The sequence below is a fragment of the Phaethon aethereus genome (genome assembly GCF_964289735.1).
Source record: "Phaethon aethereus genome assembly, chromosome: 6".
NCBI lineage: Eukaryota > Metazoa > Chordata > Aves > Phaethontiformes > Phaethontidae > Phaethon > Phaethon aethereus.
Genome location: NC_138580.1, coordinates 37971309 through 37995410, shown reverse-complemented (window position 1 = coordinate 37995410; position 24102 = coordinate 37971309). Strand labels below are relative to the sequence as shown.

At 41.6% G+C, this 24102-nt stretch overlaps 1 protein-coding gene across 1 annotated transcript in view; it reads right to left on the bottom strand.

The window, feature by feature from the left end:
• UNC80 (unc-80 homolog, NALCN channel complex subunit) overlaps positions 1-24102 on the bottom strand; it is a gene marked incomplete at its 3' end in the record, with an annotated part of 131639 nt that overhangs the window by 72735 nt on the left and 34802 nt on the right. The window contains exons 16-24 of the mRNA XM_082001429.1: positions 22698-22846; positions 20695-20861; positions 19881-19982; positions 18336-18544; positions 17692-17798; positions 17084-17183; positions 12110-12282; positions 5871-6083; positions 840-975 (exon numbers count right to left, since the gene is read on the bottom strand). Of these exons, the coding sequence (XP_081857555.1) occupies positions 840-975; positions 5871-6083; positions 12110-12282; positions 17084-17183; positions 17692-17798; positions 18336-18544; positions 19881-19982; positions 20695-20861; positions 22698-22846 (1356 nt within the window). The remainder of the gene's footprint in view (positions 1-839; positions 976-5870; positions 6084-12109; positions 12283-17083; positions 17184-17691; positions 17799-18335; positions 18545-19880; positions 19983-20694; positions 20862-22697; positions 22847-24102) is intronic.

The window sequence follows — 24102 nt, the reverse complement described above, 5'->3', positions numbered from 1 at the left end:
AGAAACCAGAAGATAGGTAAACAGTGCTAGAACACCACATCCAATGGCGAACAACAGTACATGTACACAGGAACCAGTACATTACAGCACACACGTATATACAAATGGTGTCTGGAGAGGACATAATGTTTGTTACCACCTTCACCTACACCAGTATGTGTTTTGACTTAATTTATTTTGATTCACAGAGTGTGTTATAATTTTCATGCCTATCTAGACTTTCAGAATCAGTGATCTGTCACCCCCCTCCCACCCCTATGTACACACAGGCACAAATGTGTGTGTTTTAGTCATCTTGTTGTTATACAGATTTTTTAATGATATTTTTTACACCACTGTGCTATATTTCTGCCTGAGAATCAGGCAAATATACTGAAGTGAAGATTTAAAAGCCTTTGGTAGAGCTGTGCCAATTCACATCAGGTGAGGAGATGACTCTTCAATGTTAAGAAACAGAAAAGCAGCTGATCTTACACAAATATTTTGGCAGAAATAACTGGGAAGAATGGGAGTCTGAACCACTTTTGGCACTCAGGTGACAGCAAGACTAAAGAAATACATTATTACCCTGCTTATAATTGCAGTTGCCAGTATACAGGAATTGCAACTCACTGCCTGGCTTCCCGCCCTTTTCCTTCAAAGTCTCTCAGTGCTGCTACCCGTATCTGTCATGTCGTACAACCAGGCACGGAAAGAACAGGGAAGGAAGCTGGGGTGAAGGTGAGGGACTGGGATATACAGTTGGGTGGCAAGAGGATGAAAAGAGAAGAAAAATTAAGTGCTCCTAAAGCAGAGGTTCTTACAAGCGGGGGTTCTTGTAGTAAAGGGAGTCTCCTTACTGTCATCTAAAAAGTCTTCTTCCTCATCCTCCTTTCTCAGGCGCCTCTTGGTCTCCTCATCATAGATGAGGCCCAGCAGGTTGGCAGGGCTCTCACTCTCGGCATGGCACAGCTCATTGAGGCGGACACCGATTGCCTGCAGACAGGGAGAAAGAGAAAGCATAAGCAGGTGGGAATATCAGCCCAAATCACTGGTCATCAAGGGATCTGCTCAGTGAAGGCTGTGGAGATGTTCCAGGCAGAACAGAATGTCCTGGCTTTATTTCTACTGTCTGTGAAAAACAGTAGAGAAAGGGATGATAGAAGATTAATTGCTACCAAAACCATAATTAATTCTCCCCTTTTTTCAACCAAAATTTGCAAACAGTGTCAAATTTCAGGAGGAAAAAAAATTATGCAGATTTGGTTAAACAACAACAACAAAAAAAACCCACCCCAAACCAGCACATGATAGGCAAGAGGAGATTAGCTCATTACTTTGTATTAATTTCTTCCACTTTTCCTTCTCCCCTTGATATATGTGTGCCAGATTTTTGCTAAGTCTGAGAATACTGAGAATATATGTTCCCTGCTTAAGAAGCTATACTGCGACTTAGGAACCCAGTAATAGTCCGTTTCCTCCATAAAACTGTTGAAAGCCCATGGGAAAGCCTGTTTCTGTCTTTAAAGGAGAGACTGCCTGATGCACTTTCCAAAAATTAGCTGATAATATGCATATAAAAACTGGGAAGGTGCATAGGTAATGGTGTAGAGGGGATCCATGTAGAGAACACAGACAGATTTCCACTGAATACTGTTACATTCCCCAAAGGCATTGATCGTTTGCCAGCATCATTATCAGCAGTAAACAGCCCTCCGGGTGCTGCCAGCAAAGCTACAGATAAGGGTGTGTTAGAAAGAAGAATGCTTTCCTGCTAAGACGTTTCAGCGCTCTTAAGGATTTTCTTCATTTTCTTTGCTGCAGATAGGTGAAAAGAACACAGACAAGTATATAAAACTTTACCCTGTGATATCATCACTTTGTGAGGGGGGAAATGTGTTTAATTACAGATCTTCATCAGCACTTGCCTTTTGGCCTTTTTGGGATAGTTTCAGAGGAAGATACTAAAGAGGATTTCTGAATCTTCTACAAGTCAAAATTGATGGTCATGCCAGCACTACATAATTTTCCTGTCTCAGCTGAAACAACGCAGAAATACATGAACAGTCACTTATTACGGTTGTTCTTCCTTGCTGTTAAGCAGTTCCCGTGAAATCAAGCAAGACTGAAGAGGGTAGACTCTGATACACAAAGAGAATAAGGCGGGTGGTATTGTGATTTGCAAGCTGATGCAAACAGTTGCCAATCTCAGCTGCCTGTGAGCCTGCACGTTGCTAAATAAACCCAGCGCCTCTCACGATTTTTTTCCCCTTTCATGTTTCAGGCATTTAAAGGAAGAAATGTTCTGCATGCCTCTCCACAAAGCAGTAATTTATCACATATTATTTATGCTGTATTGTCTACCCTAATATTAAAGTAGTCATACATAATCCCACAGCATCCTAACTGATGAGCACTGAATTCCTAACATGTATTATCTGCATGAATTATCCTTGGTTTTCCTAGCAAACAGAAAGCATACCACACTTTAAAACAAAATGCCTCTTAACAGAAGCCGCCAAAGGAAGTAACAAACTAACTTAATCAGAATAGATGTAATATTGCATTATTTAAAAAGACTGCATAACAAGTGAGATTGCATGATTCAATAGGCTCATCATTGTTACAGAAAGTCTAAATCCTACCTCATGTGGAAAGGGTTTATCACTGTTATTTGCTGATGGCTATAAGGGAAGCTGAATTAAAGGAGCCGGGTGAGGAAAAAAAGGTTTTACATTCATCCTTGGTCTCACTAAACTTTGCCGATAGCACTGTGTCCCCATGTCGGGCACCAAAAAGGACTGTTGTGGTTTAGCTCCAGCTGGCAACTAAGCACCACGCAGCCGCTCACTCACTCCCCCTCCCCCAGTGGGACGGGGGAGAGAATTGGTAAAAAAATCGTGGGTTGAGATAAAAACAGTTTAATAGGACAGCAAGAGAGAAGGAAACAACAGTGATAACAAAAATAATAATACCCACAAAGGAATGTACAAGAACAAGTGATGCCCAATATGGCGATTGCTCACCACCTGGCGATCAATAGCCTGTCCCCGTGCAGCGACTCCTGCCCCCCAGCTAACTCCAGTTTATGTACTGGTCATGATGTCATATGGTATGGAATATCTCTTTGGCCAGCCTGGGTCAGCTGTCCTGGCTGTGTCCCCTCCCAGCTTCCCATGCACCGCTAGCCTTCTCACTAGCAGGCCAGCACGAGAAGCTGGACTGTCCTTGACTACTTAGCAACAACCCAAAACATCAGCATGTTATCAACATCTTCTCATCCCAAATCCAAAACATAGCCTCACACTAGCTTCTGTGAAGAAAACCAACTCTATCCTGGCTGAAACCAGGACACACTGTATAGCACACTTAGTAAGCAACGACAGACAAGCAAGGATCCAAAATTAATACAAATTTCCAGCTTTATTTACTGGAAGAAAAAAAACCCACTAAAAAAAAAACTATAACAAGGCCTTAGTGCATCCAGACACTAATACATTCTTTTCCCTTTATCCAAGAATCTCCCAGAGCAGCAGCCCTGCTGGCACCAAGCAGCAAGGATGGTGTGCTGTAGTGTTGACAAGAATGTGGTAGCACGGAGGCAGAGGGATGGGTGAGATATCCCATCTTCTTGGTACTGGAGCTGCTTAGAAGCGCTGTGAGTGCAGAGTCATTCTGCTCTTCATGCTGATATTGCCCACGGTGAAATGGGCAGGTTAACACACAGAAATGGCAGCATGTTCTGCAGCAGGTGCCTGTACTACAGCAACACAAAGCTGTTTCTCCTCACAGTGCCGCCTATCTGGCTGGAATCTGCTCAAGAGCCAACCGAAGCAGCCATCTGAGGAGCACAGCTTGCAGGGTGCCAGCCCTACAGGCTTAGCTGGTGGCTGCCACTTATGCTTGCAGCCACCTCCATCTGAAACAGGTTCTGGGAGGTAAAAGCAGTGCCAGAGGACCAGCCTTGTCCAGCATTCAACATAAAGGAACCGCACCTCAGCAGCGCTAGGCGTAGACCAATCCTGAAGCATGAGTCTGTCTGAGGGCTGCTGATACTGGGGTAACTATACTGTCCTAGTCTCCAGTAAGAAGAAACAGAAATATTAACAGGTGGCAGGACACCTTGCAGTAAAAAGAGAAGAAATTTTCATTGTAAAGACTATTCTCCAAATCTTCTCCTGCCTTAAAGTAAAGTAAAAGTAAGGAGCATCCCAGAAGGGAAAAACATAAGCAGCCAGCCAACGCATGCTATTCCTAGCATGGAGAATGCGTCCAGATAAGATTTAGGATGCCATTAAAGTTAAGGGAGGAGAATGATGCTAAGTTGCTTGCCATCAGATTCCCCCGGCTCCTTTCTTGTGACCTTGCATCATACAGAGTACTTTAACATTTCTAAAAGAAAACCTTCCTGGACTTTTTCCAGCTTGGGCTATTTCAGTTTCTAAAAATGGCAGATGAGGGGGAATATAACTGGCTTCTAATGGTTTCTGATTTGCTGGTTCCCATTTTGTCAGAATCTGAAGAGGAAGAATGCCTAGAGGTATAGAGTCCACAAACAGATGGATAGTCCCAACTGTCAACAACACATGCAAAAATACAATGACTATGTAATCGTAGGTTCTCCATTTGGAAGGAATTCTCAAAGGGGTTAGGCTAAGGTAGTGACCTCATGGAATACAGAAGCAAATACATTCACACTATGCACTTTTTCAAGGAACTTTGGTATCTGTGCTGTCATTAAGATAGTCACCTGTGTTTGAGACATAACAGAGAGCAGAATGCCCAGGTAGCATTCAGAAATGGAAGCAGGAGAGCAGACAAGGGACAAAACTTAGTAGCTTGGGTGCTCAGACTCAAGCTAGGTTCTCCTCTTGGGCTGTGTTTTGCAGTGGGAATGTACTGACATGGTCATCACTAGCTCAAGGTTCCCTACAACGTGCTCCACTGAGCCGCCTGTGTCGGTTTAACCTAGGAGAATATGGTCCAGCAAAGCTTTTTTTCTGGCATGGATTATATAAGTACCCCAAGACTGCAAAATACATAGTTTTCAAATCGCCCTGAGCCTTGGATTTTATGTTGTCTTTTGATTTTTTTGTGTCATGATGCTCACTGTAAAAATCTCTGGTTTTGTGAGAAGTGAGAAGCACACAGCTCTCTTCCAGACAGACATATGTAGCAGGTATCATAGAGGTCAAAGGAGCTTCTCCCACTATTTTGAGTTCTGTGAACTGCCTTGCAATAAGCATCAGACCTTCAACAGATATACCCTGGCGGGCTTCCAAAGAAATTGCAAGTGGCAATGATGGCCACACAGGGCAACTGCCTACTTCATGTATCGTAAGACACCATGATCAAATAAAACTTGAGTGATCCAAGCTCAAAACAGACAGAGACAGTTCTTCAAATGACATGTAGTAGCCCTGTAGAATTCCTCGCCAAAGAATAACGAGTGCTAACGGTTTGCATGGGTGCAAAGAGAGACTGAACAAGTACATCAAAGAGAAATCCATTACTAAATAGACAGCACCACATCTAGGCTCAAGCCTGGCTAAAAATATTTGGAAGTTAGAAAAAAGCAAGTAGTATCACACCCCCTGCTCTTATTATTCCTTAGGCATTCACACATGACAAGTGCTGGAAACAGGAGAGTGGACCAAATGGATCCTCAGAGGGAACACAGCAGGGGAAGGGGAGGGAAGGGGACACCGTCACATCCTAACAAAGTCCATTTCCATCAGGAGAAGACCTGATCCTGGCAGGCTATGAAATGCAAGTTGGAAGGGAGACTTACAAGTCCTCATTTTACTGGAACTGAAATTCTGTATAGGATCCAATTACCTTTACATTTTGGTATATTTTTAATGTCAGTAAGAAGAGAAACAAACACTTACATCTCCCCACTGGTAGAAGAGCTTAGCTGCATTCCACTGCAGCTTCTGGTTCCTTTTGTTGCCCACGATAGGAGAACGCCCACGGGACAGGCCTTTCTTAGTAATGTTCACATGGTGGCCCTTCATCCACTCGGGCCAATTGCCACGATTACAGCGGTGAACAAAGCGTGCACACTCAAGGAACAGCGCTGCTCTCGCCACTACAGGAGCTTCCTGAAACGTTTGCAGAAAATCACCTTAAATACAAATACATTGGAAAAACTCTCTAAATATTAGAGGATTCTGTGCTTTAATCAATTGCTTCGCAAGTTTGCCATGGAGTCACACAGACTGAACAATCTCTCCATCAGAGTCTGAAACCAAGATCTCTGCCTTCAGTCACAACTCTTGAGCTAATAAAACCAAGTCTTATACACTGAACAGTTATGCTTAGTCTAACCACTAGAGGGGCAAGAAGAGCCATATTATAAACTTATAAACAACCTTGTTTCAGTACCCCTCTGTAATCCTTTCATTCAGAAACCATGTAACTGCCAAAAAGCAGAAGCATGCATCTGACACTTTTACCGGAGGAATGAGTCAAGTTTTCTTTTCACCTGTGCTAGTAAGGCTGCAAATATTGCAAACACAAATAGCAGCATGGCCACGTGAATCCTACCATTTGGCACGTAAAGTTCTGCTCATGCATCTTGGTGTTGGAAGCATGAATGGAGGCTTGCTGAAACTAGGAAGAGTGCTATTTTGCACTTATAATGACCGAATATGAAGAGTGAAATCCATTACGGGCAACAAAATTTCACTGGCCTAACTTCAACAGCCTTAGCAAGCATCAAACAATTTAGTACTGAAACTTAACATCAGGCAGCTGAGTTTCAAAGTGATGGCCTTGACTATATTCCAGAGGAAAATCCTCCTGCCCCCAGACTGGAAAAGCACTTTTCTTTAATGGAAGAAATGATATTGAGTCAATCTCAGTTTGTATTAAATGGCCCAGCAGGATTCATGTTAGATCAACAGAGACCGCTTCTGACACTCTCAAATACTTAAAAAAAAATGGGACACCGCAATTTGTTTCCTAAAGCATAGCTTAGACTCCGGAAGGAGCTTTCTTCCCAGCAGTCTACAGCGCTGCAAAAATAACATCTTTACAGACATGGAAAGTGACTAAAAGGAAATGGTTCTCCACATTTCCCTTTAATTTCCCCTCTCCCTTCCTGCAATTTTCACAAGCAAAAAACCCTCTGGCCAGCAGATGGCAAAACTAACAATACAACAATGTCCACAATTCACAAGCTGGCTTTGAAAGGTACCTTAACAGGGATTTCACAGAACACAAATGTGTGTATTCCACACATTTAGATGCTGACAGCTTTAATGAGACAATTTAAACAAATCCGTATCTTCTTGTAAGGGGAATCTCCTCATCTGTCGTCCGTAAACAACAGACAGGCCTTGAGACCATGGAAGATGGTCTGCAGTTGGTCTGTGGAACATTATTAAATAGTGTCTCCAGTAGTACTTCAGTCAAAACTTGAAAGCAAGAAATTTTGGACCAGTGCTCCAAAAGTTTGGGAGTTGATTTAAGAAATTCTGTACTACAGATAAACTTACAGCCAGAAACTACTACCAACAGGACTGAAAAAAGTCATGACTTTTAGGGGACTGGCAAAAAAAAAAAAAAAAAGTTTTGTCTACATGAATAAGAAAACATATGTTAATTGCTTCCCTGTTGCAGCTTTTTGCTCATATTTTATTCAAATATTAGAAGAAAATAGCAATCTTTTAGCAATTCTCTTGAATAAGGAGGACATTAAAGCTGGCCCAATGTTCTGATGAGGAAGGCAGAAATCTGAAGCCAGACATTCATTGACAACCACAAGCAAAACTAGTATCTAGCACCTGGAAAAACCATGATAAAGTACTTGTTGCTCACATGCAATATGGAACACATAATAGGTGAAGATTTTATTCTTTTATTCTCAGAGAGTAAAACCTTAACCAGACATGAAGACATACATGAAAAGACAAAGCCCCAGCCTTAGTCTCCTCCTGGTTTGGTTCACCACTGGTAAAGTCACAATTTCTTAGCATATAGGAATCTTGTAAAGATACATGTTATAAACATTACGGAAGCACTCGACTATTGTACCTAAACTAGGTATGTAGGATGGGGGGTGAAGGGGAGGAGGGGTGTGTCCTGGAGTAGGAGCTCAAAATTAAAAATCACTAAAAGACCTCCTGCATGAAGAAGGACTTTCTGAACATCACGGGGCACAAGTTCCCTGTGATTGCTTACCTGAGGCTTAGAGAAACCTGAAGCAGCAACAAGAGAAAGATGAAGATGTGACAGAATGGACAAGGATGGATTCACACCACAGAGAAACATATCACAAATGGAGAGAAATGAATCAGGCAGGCGATGCATAGCTGAAAAGAACACAAGTTACCATGGTCACTGTCAAAACTTAACACAGCAGCAATACTCTCACAAGCCTGCCTGTGCCTGTGAAACTGTTCACAAGTCCACTTTTAACATTAGACCTACTTTGTCTTTTGAAAATTGTTATTGTACTGTATAAATTGACATGAATAAGAATCCACCATTTTCTTAATAAAATTTCAAGTACTCCCATTGGAGCTTTTCAACAGATACCCCGATTCATACAAATAACAGCAAAAGCAATGACCTGGGTTGGAGGGAGAGCAAGTACAGACTGGCTTTGGAATTTTACAGCATCGCATTAGTGTTCAAGTACAGCTGAGTCTGCAGAGTTTTACGACTGCAGACCACTTAGGTCCAGTCTTGTTTTCAAGGACAATGAATTTTATATGCCTAATGAACAAGTGGTAATTTTCTTGTGCCCTTTCTTATACTCTGCAAAGCACTCAGAGCAAAAATTCATTTCCACTAGTCTCTTCAAGAAAAAAAAAAAAAGGAAAAAAAGCAACAATCTACTTTTAGAGTAAATAAAGTAAATTGAAGTACTGTCAAAAGATGCTGACTGGATAGCTCTGCTTTGTCTAGCCACAAGATAAGTCTGCCATGAGAATTAGCTTAGTAGGTATGTGAAGACAGGTCGCGAGCAAATTATTAATCCATGTCTAGAATTGCCTCAAAAATGTTGGTTCAAATATCTCTCATTATATCTAAAAATAGTCAAGTACAATCCACAACACAGCTCTTTGTTTCTGTTCCCAGTCATCTATTCTAGAGACCTGTTTGGAGCAATTTTTGATTTCATTCCAGGTCATACGTCCTCCTATGGACAAATATTTCTGCTATGGAAACAGGGACATGGGAACAATAGAGCCTGCCTAAGACCCTTGGTGACATGCAGTCAGGATACTGGGAGATATTCTTGCAGTTTAGACTTTGCTTCTGTCCTCCCAATACTTGGTAGGTCCTCTCAAACCAAAACCCAGCCATAAAGCAGTGCCATTATGGCATTTCAACAAGAGTAAGAGCTCATACATCTTATCAGAGAAGTGCAATGGTGATAGGTGGCACACATTGCTAAACCGGTCAAAGGAAAGCTTGTATTTCCCCACCCAGGTCGTTTACACTAGTCTAATTAGGATACCTAGGTAACATCTTTATACAATGCTAAACAACGGTTTATTGGAATCCTCTGCAGAAACTTGACCACAGACTGAAATATCACATTACTTGCCGTTCAACCGCCGAAGTTTCTTAAAAAGAGAAAGAAATTTTGTTATTGCCAAGTCTGGATTTAAGCTGGTGACATAAGGATGAAACTGCCTGCAACATATTATCAATTATCATTGGATGTTTGCAAAGCCACAAATTGCAGTTTTACAAAATTCAGTCAAGGATGGATGCTACTTCTGGGAAAATATATTAACTACATAGTTTCTAAACCTAAGGCAACACTCAATTTAATATGTGAATAAATCACTACCTCCATAAGGATGCAGCCTTTGTTTCATTGTTCTAATTTCTTTAAATCACTATGGTAAACCTGTGTAAACATGCAGGCTGATCAAAGATCTTGAAGTCAGTATAAGAAGGGAATTTCGAAAATCTGCATGAAAAAGCATGCTGAAAAAGTTTATGAAAGAACTGAAACTGGAGTTGTTTGCTTTTCATTTTTTAAAGATTGCCATAGCAACCAGGCTGGATAATACGACTTAAGAAGATTTTAATCTGCATCACACCTGATTCAAACTTTACTTCAAAAGCCTGAAAACAGGAGTTAAAAACCCAGAATGTTTTCTGTTGGGTGTACTCTATTGACATAAAATGGGGGAATTTTCCCTAACAGCATACATTGCCATTAAGCAATACAGTGAGATGACAAGCTGTCATCTTTTGAAACCTGCAGTGGATGTGACAACTTAACTTCCAGGTATCTCCAATACTTTGTAGACAAAATGCCAGCTGAGCAGGTGTGTGTAAGGAGTCTCCCAAGTCTGTAATTAGAACAAGGCTTCTTTCATCTTTAGCTGCAGACCTTCTAAAAATTCTGATACCAAAGCTTTCTTTGGTATCATTCAGCGGAAATGAAACTGAGTCAAACTCCATTTTGTAAAAGCTAGCTCTGGAAGTCAGAACAGACATCTTCAAACAGTTCACTCTGACCAGTAGCTTTCAGTTGACTTCATACATGGGCATAGAGTAAGTTGGTCTGTGGCTTAAGTGTGTGGCAAATTGAAAAAAATAAATAAGACATTTACAGGCACTAAGAACATAATTGCCAAAGCCCTGTTTTATCATCTGATTTACTAGCACACAGAGTAGCACATCCCCAGAAGGATCTTAGTGACACACTTGACAGCAATGAGCTCCCCCCGCCCACACACCTTACATGCTGTGTTAGTTTAGTATGAACTCACAATGGGGTGGCAGCCTGGCAGTCTTGAAGAATGAAGTTGTCTTTGTGCAGCACACCTGGCAGGAGTGACTATCGCTCCAAGCCACCTTCTGAGCTCACTGCAACCCTGACTGGTAGGAACCACTTCTGACTATGAGAGCATGAGACAGGCTTCCCTATCAGACACTGCTTCCATAGCCTCCAGCCAGAGGGCCAACAGTCTCCAACAGGAAGAGTAGGAACTAGGGAAGAAAGCACCTGTCTACTGGAAGATGGATGGGGACCTGTCCAAAAAGTAGAGCTAGATGTGAACTGACAGCAACAGCAACTTTGGGCCAATATTAATGCAGACTTACTTGAATCTGCAGCCTAAGGATGCGAGGTTAAGAAGGACGTACAAAGGCATGGTGTACAGAGTCTATCATCCCTAGAACTATGGAGCTGACAAGGCAGCACAGCTCAGGGCACAGCACTAGCAGAATAGGAGAGTCCATGAGCCTGACATCTCCAGCAGTGAGCAAAAAAAAATTAATATAAGCACAAACAGCATGACAGTCAGAGGCAAGAGACAGGGAGCAGGAAGACAAAGGGATAGAGAGGATGTGGATGCTCTGAGAGCAGTGGCTTTCAATCTTTTTCAGTTTGCAGACATCCAAACACTTGTCGAAGGAAGTAGAAGAGCGCTGGGCAGAGAAGACACTAATAATTGGCTGGCTTTTCATAGCTGTCTTTGTCATACTCTTGTGCTTGTCACACAAGCACCTCACAGAGCCCCACTGGCCCATGAACCACAGGCTGAAGGCCACTGCTTTAGGAATGGAAGGGACTTAAAAAAACAGCACCTGCAAGGAAAAGGAGGAAGGAGATGCAGAAGAGACACTCAGTGTCAGGAAGGAGCGACTGAATTGTGTCACTTCTATGACTGGATCTGCAAATTAGCAGTATCTGCATTTAAAAGCATGCACACTCTGACATTTCAATTTTTTTTCCATGGACTGGCTGTGGTGACTAACAGTTCAGTGTTGCCTAATTTATTTATAACTCTGTCAGAACTCCTGACTGGAATTACTGTGCCTCTCCAGGTAGTTATCCAGTCTTCAGTCCTTATTCTGTAAGTTATTATTGACACTAGGAGCAGAAGCAGAATGGCTGTGAGCAAAATTTGAAGTCTGGCAATAACCTAGTTATGGGGAGCCATGTAACAAAAAAGAAGATCCATTTTGCCTGCATACTCATTCAGTCACGGATGCTAAAACTCCATCTAATAACAGCACCACCAGTTGGCATTGCTGTGATGCTTTACCTGCTTTCTGTGTGGGCATGAACAGCATTAGTGAACAACAACGGACCACCACGTATGCACATGCTCTCACTCAGCAGGTAAAAATACACCAACAAATGACTTACAAGATCTAGGGCTGCTGCCAAAATGGAGGCATCGGGGATAGTGCCTGGTTCACAGCAGTTCAGGAGAAACTGAAAGCGCTTCATGCCTTGGCGGATTGCTCCCAGGTTCACAACGTTCTTGGATTTTCCTCCCTCTTGGTTGGAGGTCAAATGATCATCAAAGCTATGGCAACCTAAAGAGGTAGAGAGTACAGAGGGGATGCAGGGAGGGGTAGGGAGAAGGGAACACAGACTCTCACCAACAAAAAAAGTGGCACAAAACCCCTGATGAGTACAGTCTTGGTCTAAATCCCCTCCTCACCTTGATGCGCTATCTTGAAAATAACAAGGACATTTTTACAATATTCATGACTTGTGTGAAATGGGCATACAACAAGCCAGATTCTGGTCTTGGTCATACTGATGTCTGCGCAAAACAATTCCACTATACTCAGTGTGGAAGACCAGCATCTACTCCAACACAGGTGAACAAGAATATGGCTCTTCCTCCCCACCTCTTTAACACAGAGTATCATGCTTACTGTCCATTTTTCCCAAATAATCTCTTATCTTACTTCTCTATTGCTTCTAAGTTTACCTTAAGATGGAACATGCATAAACCTTATTCCTCATGTACCAATTTAGTAACATATCATCTACTAGGACAGAAAATTCAGTAGCAAATATTGGAAAAGTTCTATGTGGAAATCAAGTACTGTTCTTTTTTTAGGCATACATCATCTGCAATTACCAGAACACCCAAAGTAAGACTGGACTCAACTCCTAGGTATCATCATCATTCCAGCCTCTCTCCCTTGAAGCATCTTGCACTCTTCCAGATGGAAAGCTCCCTAATAAGAGTTCCTGTTGAAAATTAAGCTAGCAACCCCTTCCAGCGCTTCTTTCAAGCACAGTTTTAAACTCCTATGTGTAGAGTTCACATGATAAATCAAACAATCAATCTCAATGCTGATTGGAATGAACACTTCTGAATGCAGATCATTACGCAGTTGGTACCCGGAGTTGAGAGAGTGGTAGAAAGATACAGACAAGAAATCAGGAAAGCCATTTCAAGACCAAGGTGGCTGGTCAAAACAAGAATAGCCAGCTTCTGGGCTTTTTGTCTTTATCCATAATACTCTCCCTGTTTACAAGTGGAAGCACAAATGTTTACAGAATACTGAAGGATAAAGCACTGAAGAAGAGAACACCAAGTGGAGAATTCAAGATTGGCTTTAAACATGGATTTGAAAGACAAGAAGCAAATCGTCAGCTCTACAGGACTTTGTGACTTCTCCTTCCTCAGGAAAGAAGAATGGCTGAAAAGTCCCTATGAGATTGCACTCCTCAGAACTACTTGGAAAGCACTTATGTACCACAAACAGTAGTCACAACAGAAAATGACAATGTAGGTCTTCACTTTTCCCCTGAAGACAAAGGTATATCAAACATCAAGAGACTTCCTTACAACATCTGTGGCTTTTCTCTCTCTCCAGTGAAGCTGTACATAGTTTTCTAGTAAACAAAAAGTTCCTGTATTGGGAAATACTTTGTCAAAATGGAACAAACAAACAAACAAAGTAGAAAGAGCATGTAGAACACTTACATAAATGAGCAGGCACAAATACCCTTTTCTTCCAACTCTTCTCATTTCCTTACAGCCTGTAGCATGCTATCTGAGCCTTCCTCCTGTGGCTGTTGTAACACTAACTAATTTGAGGTACAAACAAACATTTCCTATTCACGGCCCTGTTGGGGTTGTGCCTATATGAGATAAAAAACAGAAACTTGACCTTCTCATGCAGAAAGGCATGCTTAAGGCTTCTCCCTACCTCCACTACAAAGATCTAGCAGAGGCTTTGTCCATCTGGATTCAGTGGTACTACCTACAGACTGTCACTACAGCCCTTTGCAGTCCCAGCCTTGCGCTTTGTTGAAGCTTTGCAAGAGAATCCTTCAGAAGCAGCTGATGACTGTCCTCCACTGCGCCCATCCTGGAGTAGCCTTGCTGTAAGCAGGGGAGCCCTCACTGGCTTCATGTTAATGTGACTCAGCCCTGCAGAAAATCTCACCCAGTGAGCAGGGACCATCTCCTAACATAGAAGGACATGGTATGCCCAAGCTCCTGCCCCCACAGTTGCTTCCTGTGTGAATGCGAGATCACCCCTTGGACCAAGCATGTGCTGTGGTTCACCTGTGCTGTATATGCCTTGAACACCCTGGCAACTTCCACAGTCACTCACAATGTCTTCAGTAAGCGTCTGAAGGAACACCAAAGGTCTCATGGAAACATACTTAACTCACTTCTATATATATGCTGTGTTCTTAATATAGGTAAAAAGATCATTAAAATAAACATTTTATTATGCATGAATGTGCATATATTTACGTGTATATATATGTATATACATATGCACACATACAGATACACACGTACGTATGCTTACATACATATCCAACACGGAATTTCCAGTGGTCTAGATGATATATCACAATGAAGATTACAATTCATAAATGATGTGACAAGTTATTCTACTATTTTTTTTTACTGTCATCTCTTTCTCCTCTCTCCATTTTCTTTCAAATTTGGTCTACTATGTTAAAAAACCCAAAAACACAAGAGGAAACACAACATGGAAAAAGCATGCATAAAGTAATAGTATAGCATCATGAATGACAAGAATGGGAAAGCAGAAACAGTTTCCAAAACAATGCTTTAGGGTCAGACCTTGAGGGATTTAACAGTATGCCCATCCACCTTTTTGCCCATCCCAGGCTTTTACTCTCTTCTCCATAAGCACATAAAACCTGCTGATCTTTATGGAAAATACAAAAGTACTGGAAATTTGAAGGCCCTCTGTAACATTGCTGTTCTACTGTGTTATAAACCATCCCACCCTGAAAAGGCCTCACGTTGATTTCGCTACACACATAGAATTATGCACACAGGCAGGTACACCTACTCTAACATTTTTGCTAATGGTATGTGGCTTTCACTGCATACCAGAGATCCTTGTGGACACAGTGATACAACTTCCTTAACTGTCACACTTTGCCTTATAAACTTTAAATACCCTCCCTTTGCTTCAGTTAGAGATCAGGCAGCAGCCCAACCCTCCCCATCAACATCACCGGACAATTTGCCTGTTTCTCATAACATGCACGGGTCTCTGTCTTTAACTCACTGCATCACTTTTATGATGGTATTTCTAATGCATGAATATGTCAAAACCAAGCATGTGTCATGTTCATCTTTTCTTTCATAGGCATGTAAAAGACCTTTCAAGTTCTCTTCACTAATTACATAAATTCTGATGTTACTCACAGAAGGCTGAAGCATGGACAACACTGCCAAAGTTCAAAAAGCCAATACTAATGTGTCATCTGAGTTTTGTATAGACATAAGATGTGCCACACATACTGAACAAAGCTTTGACGTTCACAGGGCCAAGACTAAATCTGTGCCATTAAATCAAGAATATGGGCACTCTAGGCAAAAGCAAACTCACAGTGGCATAAAATCAGCACTAGCAAGATGAAAAAAAAAAAAAATATTTCCTACAAGAAAATATGAAGGACATCTCACATGAGCACTGTAGAAACAGCTGTGGCAACCCATAAAGAACTCACTGCCCCTCAGTTCTTCGTTCCCAGGAAGAGCTGGGAGAAAATATGGTGGAAGTGTTTCTCACCTACTTCAGCACAAAGTAGTGGATGAAGAAACAATGCAGTTCCTTCCATTGATATTCACCTTCAGCTTCCAAGCTGCAACAAGCTGCTGGGCTGATGCATTCTCCTTCTAAAGAAAGGATACTTTTCACCTAGAAGCTAGTTGAAAACCACCACTGGTGCTCTGCAGTGGGACAATGACGACCAGTTTACACTGGTGAGAGAGGCTCATACTTTGCTAGTATCACTTGCCTGAAAAATGCCTTACATGCATTACACTGCAGGCCTGGGACAGATGATGGCGAAATACATACAATGCAGTGTCGAAGTGTAATGTCAGAAAATAAAAAAATAATGACAGAGCATGTAACATACTGTAAAGCTACAGAAATCATGGTGAAAAAGAAAATCTACTTCTTTTTGTGTGTTTTTGGGAGTCAGGTTGGGTTTTCTTGAAAAAAACAGTAGCAGAACTTCCAAGATACACAGTTGTCTCCCTGACAACAAGGATGAGTTCTGAATTGAGGGCACGAGCACGTGAATGACTACATGACATTTTAAAACAGAACATATCATGACCTTGTATTATTCACAAAGGCACTTTTCGAACATTGCTGATTTTGAAAATGCATTGCAATTAAATATACTTTAGTGGAAAGGAAAAGTAGTGTCATTATTATTATGTTGTGTGCTAAGAAAAAGGGACAGCATCCCTAATGAATGGTATGCAGACACTAGACATGCAAACACAGAAGAAAAGAGATAATTATAACAAGGTTTGTGCAGGGTTTTCCATTTCATCAGTGCTGATCTTTGCTAAAACTGTCAAATGGTCACCAATTGGGAAAAAAAACCAAACAAAAAACCTGATGGAATATACGTTGTTGTATTAGGCAATGAAAGATTTACACACCTAATTTTGAACTGAATCAGTGCTTTGAAGCAAGCATTAATTTTTCAAGTGTGTTAATCAAATTCAATTTGATTTAAAAAGCCCAAATGTTGTATTTGTGTAATTTATTTGGGTAGTCTTGGGGTTTTTTAAAAAATTCAACTTTACTAGACTTTTTTTCTAAATCAAAAGAAAGAAAGAAGGAAGGGAAAGAAAACAGTTACGAAGACTAAAAAGTTGGAGAAGGATAGAATGGGTACAAAAACTATGGAGAAAGCAGGAAAAAAGGGAAAAGGGTAAAATACAGAAAGAAAGAGTTTAACCAAAAAAAAAAAAAAAAAAGAAAAAAGGAGACGAGAACCCTGATTTCTAACCATCTTTTTCTTCTGTGTGATGAAGCTTGGATGGGTGTCTTCGGCAGGTGCGCCATTTACCAAGACGCTTGAAGAAATTCTCCTCTTCATCTCGCCCGTTGTCCATGCCACCTCCTGGCCCTGCTCCTTCTGACAGCTTCACTGCGCTGGTAAACTTCACCTGTGCAAAGACAGAGGGCTGGGTCAGGCTGCGCCATACCACTACCTCTTGGTCTCCCTTGCTCAGACATAAAGCATCTACAGAAGGGCTGTAACACAGTGGATCACCATAGCAACACAAGTGGGTCTGCACAGATTTACGTACGCTGAAGCACTTCATCTTTTAAACTTTCTGCTTAAAGGATGGTTCTTTCGCAAGAGGCTGTAAAGGCACAAAGAAGGAAGGAGAAGCGTGACCAACAGTTAAAATGTAGGAGTGTTGACAGAGCCTGCACTTCTCTCGCAGTGAACCAAAGCAGAAGGACAAGTACAGCGTAGGTTTAACCTAGCCTTCACTGGGAGCCACAGAAGTCCAGTATCAAATTCCCATAGCATTCTACTCTGAAGTCTTCTGTGACCGAGTCTCATTAGCTGCAGTGTCCATATTGAGTAGAACGTTTCCCTGGACAGCTAAAACCAGGCAGATCCTGTCCTTCCCAGCTCTCTGCAATCCCGCCTGACACATTTACCTTGGAACTCTGCCTGATGAAAGACAGACGGTCGACAGAGCTGATATCTAGGAGATCTTCTACCCCATCAGCCAGGCCAGAGAGGGAGGAGCGTTTCAGCCAGTTCCCTGTTGCAAAATAAGACACAGGACAATTATGAAAATGCTTCCAAACAGAATCTATCTACTAGCAATTGCAGCACATTTCTCCAAAGTGGCCATGTCAGGGTATGGGAAATGGGAGAAAAAGGGAAAGCAACCTTTTCATGTTACATGCATTAACTACCATGCAAGACCAGGTGTTGGGACTTGCAAAGGATATATTATTTGTCTGTCAAACACTATTTGGAATATTTCTCTTCTACAGAGAGAAACAATGCCTGTGAGATTAAGGTACTAGCCTACTACTTTGGAAACACGGGTTCAATATTCTATTTTGCCACAGGCATCTTCTGTTACCTTTGGCAAATTGCTTACGTTTCCCTTTGCCTCAGTTCCCCATCTGTAAAATGGAGAAAGCAGCATTTCCCAGCTTTCTTTGGGAGAATATACAATATACTTGGACAACAAGGAATTGTGTTGCGGTATTTCTTAAGACAGATATAGCTACCCATGTTTCTCTGCACATGCAATATGTATATAGAATAGGAAGAGACATACATTTACCTATGGGGAGTTTGAGCTTCTTTCGAAGGGAGATTCTTCGGGAACGGGAGCGGGAGCGCCTGTCTGTCGTGGTCCCAGAGTGAGCTGTGGTGCACTCGGATGTGTCCTGCTCAGACTGACTACTGGTATCACTTGCTGCACTCTGTGACTTGAACATCTTTCGCCAGAAGTCCTTGCGTCCTAGAACGGCCCCTTGGATTTGCTCATCACTGGAAGAAAAGGGATGCAGAGTGTCAACTGCATTTCAGTGAAGTCTGGATGCTCAGGGGAATGAGGCTTCCCTCCCACAGCCCTCTCCTGACCTCTATTCTTTGAGGTTGTTTCATTTTGAATTCCAAACACACTTTTCTCAGTATAATAATCGTAAGTTTGACAACATGCTCAATGTTGTTCAAGGCACAAAATAACCGTCTTTTCTACCCTCAGGAGCTTGTCCACTGAACAGGTCATTCCAATTTTCAGTTTCTACACATGAAAAACAAATCCTCCTCTTTAGTTCAAAATGACCCATATTGATAAGACTATGCTGGTGCTTTTTGCAAGCATGTGTACTGGAGAGTTTTTGGACATCACGATAGCCGTTTGTGAACCTGATGGAGTCACAGTTCTCATTAACATATTGGAATGGGGACAGCATTATTTTGCTATACTCTTGAGATCTCCCATGGCTGTGGCAGGGCTCCGAGCAGAACAGCTTGCTGCAATTCTACAGAGCAGTAAAGGGCTTTGTGTTACCCTTACTGTCTCAGCAACAGTGAGAATTTTCAGGCTCAGGTAATGCAGGAGAATACATAATATAGAGCTCTGGGCCCTTGTGCAAGCAATGTCTTCGTACAGTGCATCTCAAAGCACTTTAACAAGACAGACAGGTATTCAGAGGCACAGAGAAGTTAAATGACTTGTCCAAAGTTACAAAGGGACCAGTGGCCATTTATAAAATTTTCTAAAATTCTTAAGAGTATTGATTAAATTTATTTCAATATTAAATGGCAGAATTCTTTGGACAATAGAGACTTTAAACGTGCAATGCCTAACAGCAGGTTGATTCGCTCATTAAGAAAACTAGTAGAGCACCTGTGCTGATAAGGGAAATGCAACAATCTTCAGAGACAACATGCCCAAGATAGGTCAGGAATGGACTGGCTCTTGGGAGGCAGTGAAGGATTAACAGCCCTTAGCAACAACTTGGAATTTGAAAATTAATAGAATCATTCCCCAGAAGTACAAACAAAGCATGGAGAACAGCTGTGATGACAGCTCTGAGGAATTAACTTTCTATTCATGGCTATGATAGTACACGATATTGACAAATCTACTGCACTGTCATTTAATATCCCCGGTGGTTCCCCATCACAATCAGGGTGGGTCCAGTTGGCAGCACTGAAAATAGGCATTACCCAGATGTTTTCAGCAGCTCCTGAACAGACACTCAACGCACTTGTTACACCATCCAAAAAGGTAAGTCCTTGCTGTACTGCCCATTTGTACTAACCCCAGAAGGAAGCTGCTGGCAATAACACATGAAACAATTCAATATTTACTTACTGCTCTGGAGTTTGCATTGGGCGGCTTGAGATGTAACTACGGCATTCATCAGGGGCAGCTGATGCCTGGCCTTTGTCAATGATGACACTTCCCACCTCAGATCTATACAGACAATATAAAACAACAGCTAAATTGAATGGATGGCCTATCTCATGGTCATCACATAGGTTGTGATGGAACCATGGAAACCAGCACTGCTGAGCAACAAAGCAGCTTTAGAGATGTACCCTCTCTTTAGCAACTTACTGCTTCTCTACATATTATCTATGAAAACGCATCAGCTCTTAGAAGCAAAGCCAAGGTTTTTAGGAGTTTTTCAACTTTCTTAATCCTTCTTCCCAACATTGTAATATGACAAGCCTCAAAGCACCAGAGAAAATTTCTTTCTGATAAAGAAGCATGTCTGGATTCGATTTCTCCCAGGACTTGTTCTGCATACCAGGGTTTACCTGTCAGATAAATGACACTAAGGATGCCATGCACATTAAAAGCTATGTCCACACAGTGTTTTGGGACTGACATTATGCTTTTTACTTCTCTTAAGCTTTCCTCCTCCCAGTGTTTCCATTGCACTGTTCGATTAGGCCTCTTGTATGAAAGGGTTATCACCTTTTGCTGCAAATCTACTACTGTTACTGTTCATTAAATCTTAAAGGAGATTCCTGACACAGTACCATTCTGTACATCAGGAACTGACATATGCTATCAAGATAAAACACACAAGCCTTTGAAATGCCTACATTTGTCTTCAGTGCCTACAGTCATACAGCCATATACAAGTCAGTCATTTGTCTTCACCCACCTAGAGACCTACCTTTTGCTCCCAGAAGGTTTCGGTTCTTGCTCCATTTCCTCTGTTTTTTTTCCTGGTATTAACTTTTCAGCGCTGTCTAAGAGAGCACTGAGTGCCACTCTCCGAAAGACATTCCCATGAGCCTCCTTGATAAACTGGACCAGCTGTCGGATATCACAGTACAAGCCCTGAGTAGCAAGACATCATGGAAATGAAATAATTCAGTCTGCCGTTTGTGAAGAAACCGTGAGAATCAATAGTTTCTAAGATACTTCAGCAGGCCATTACTTCCTCTGGCTGTTGTCTGATATACTCTATGTATAGGGTTTGTGTTTTCTGGCTGGGATCAAAAGCTGGAAACTCCATTTAGTGCACTCAGAAGCAGCAGACAATGAGGAGCATTATTGTTATGGAACATGCTCTGCAATGGGCTAAAGCAGACGTAGAGGTATCAGAGGCTAAAACAGCTGCAAGATGAGGGAGCTGCAAAGACAACTTAAAGCCTGTTTTATCCCATTCATCTAGCCCATAATATTAAAAGGCACAAAAAAAGCTAAATGAAGGGGTGGAGGGGAAAGTGCAAAAAATGGCATGTTTTCTTTCAAAACCAGTGGGTGTCTTGGGATTTTTCTTAATTATTTTAGAGCTTTACATCATGGGAAGAGAGAGGAATGACTCACTCATTCCCCAGCCTACGCCTACACTCAAGGCTCTTTTTAGTTCTGAACATTCATACGCGTCTGTGATGTGACAAATCACCTCTATATGGATGAGGTGAGGCAAGGGGATGGAGGAAACAGTTTTACAGGACCTGATTTTTGATCTCTGAACTTTCCTGGAAGATCTTGGATTACTCTGAGAATTCCCAGCTAGGAACTGCACAGCCAGCTTCCAACAAAAACACCCCAAACAAACAAATAATTGGACCTCTATACTGATTAAGGCTCTTTTTCATAAAATATTGAAAACAAGATTTACTTTGAAGAGTGACGCAACAACAGGAAATTCCCATATATAGACTGCATACTATGTTCTCCACATAGACATCCTTAATAGTGCTATGCTTAAAGGTAAGTTTCACCTTACACACTAGCTAAAACAGGGCCCAGAAAGACATACAATTTATAAGGAAAATTTACGCTTAGTGATTCTAATCTAGGTCCAACAATGGCACATGTTTTTCTGCACCCCACCACTTCATCTCTGCTGAGAAACATTCCAAAGGAGGAATATCCATAGGAGGACTTGGACAGAGGCAAACTACTCTGCTGGTTTAAGATGTTACTGTGTTTTCCTTCTCCATCTCCCTTCCCCTCACAGAGGGTTACTGTCCCTTTAGCTAGACTTCAGTGCCTCTACAGCTCTGCCATAAGAATGGAGCACAAGAGTGCTTCTTGGTTGCTTCCATGAAAAATCCTAATTTCTGATAATAAAGGAGGTGGTTTGAGATTAGCTGCTAGATTCTGCACCAGTTTGGAAGAAGAGAGCTCACATCATCTGGGGATGCTCAGGGGAGATAGTACGTAGGCAGCAACCAGCAACACCTTACTTTCCTCCAGGTGTTTGGTAAATTGAATGTTTGTCTAAACCTTGGGAAGACCTACCAAATTGCTCTTCAGTAACTCACACACTCTGCCATGGGTGGGCCACATCCTTAGCGAAGTAAACTGGATTTAATTTTGCTGAAAGTTGATTTATGCTGGCTGTGGTCTTGTTCATTAGGCCCGTGCTCCAGACAATGCTACTAATCCATTTGAGAAAAAAAAAAAAAAAAAAACCCAGAAGCTGCTTGAACAGAGAAGAAAATGTAATTTAGAGTACACAACTTTTATCCTGGCTAAGTCCCCAGGTTCCAAGGCAGGCATGAAAGGAGGGCATCCCATTTAGATCATGTTTCAACTGTGACTGCATAGCATGCTATGCTCATGGGATTTGGCTAAACTGAATCAATTCTTCACTGTAAACCTCAACTAGTGACACCCAAGTGAAAAAGTAACTTTGTTAACATGAAATCAAGTGCTTACCAGGTTTTCTGGGCTATGCAGCTCATGTGTAGTGGAAGCACAGCGAGTGATCAATGACTTGAACATGGCACTCACAATAATACCTTCTACACTCTGGGCTGTAGACTTGTTGTCCACTGTGGTGAAGTTATTCCCAAATCCAGCCTTATCTGTGAAATTCAAGTACAAGCAAGCCCCCTTGTTAGGAACAGTTTAAGAAAGATGCCTTAAAGACACATGTAAAGGGATTCAGATACCTGAGAAAAGGGCAAGTCCCCACCTAATATCCTATGCTCACTTCTCACAATTTCACCCCACAAAAATAAAGCAGAAGGGAAGGGTTAAATAAATGAGAAGGATGAAATCTTCCCAGAAATAGTTGTAGTATGAAAAAGGATTGAAAAGATCAGGACCACTCTGGCTTCGCTTTACCCACACCTCTTGTTTAGAGATATACAGAATAAGGCATAAAATTTGAACAGTATCTCCAGCTTTTCTATTTACTGTTCTAAAGGACAAGAGATGTTTGATTAAGCTGAAAAGTGGTAACACTCATGAAAAGAAAATCTTCTGAACTACCAGAATGCTGTTCTTGCAAGGAACACAAGGAGACTGAGCTCTCAGAAAGATTCAAAAAAGAATTCCACATTTATATGAATAACAAGAAACATCCCAGTTTCATTAGGTGAGAGAAAAGACTTTCCAAAGGTGCATGAGTTGCCATGCTTCAAAGCATGAGCCAGTCAACAATTGATGAATACTCGGGGAAACCTCCTATGGGCATCTTCTTTACAGAAGTCTGCTATATAATATTTTTTGATGCTTTCTCTGAAATGCTTGGGATCAGAGGTAGGCTAATAGACCAGTCAGACTGCTGAAGTGCTTCAGAGCAGCTATTCCTACTCTGTGAACAATCATTGTCAACTGTTGTTGTGTGCAGTGACCAAGCATAAATGTTTGGTCATTCTAATAACACCCAGAATAATTTTACTAACTTTAAAAAAAAAAGAAAACATATAAACATATACATAGACACACATGCTTGTAACTGCAGGCATGCACATCTGTGTGTTCATGTTCTTGTTTATTGTTCTTGCTATTTAATGCTTCACCTGACACACCATAGAGGGTTTTAACACTCAATTATATCTCCATTCAGAATAAACCCTGGAATAAACAGGCCACTCTAGCTGGCGCCTGATCATGTCATGAAGCAGAAATATTCCTGCCTGAGGCACAGTTGAATGAAAATATTTTCTCTGAAGAGCCATGAACAACAGGTAGGATGACTCAAAAGAGAGGCCTTCAATTTCAGGTGCACTGGGGGATGCAAGATCACTAGGTGATCAAATCAGAAGAGATCCAACTCCCCTGAGCAGCACTGGCTGAGGATACAGTCTGTATCCTCTGTATCTGTATATTTTTT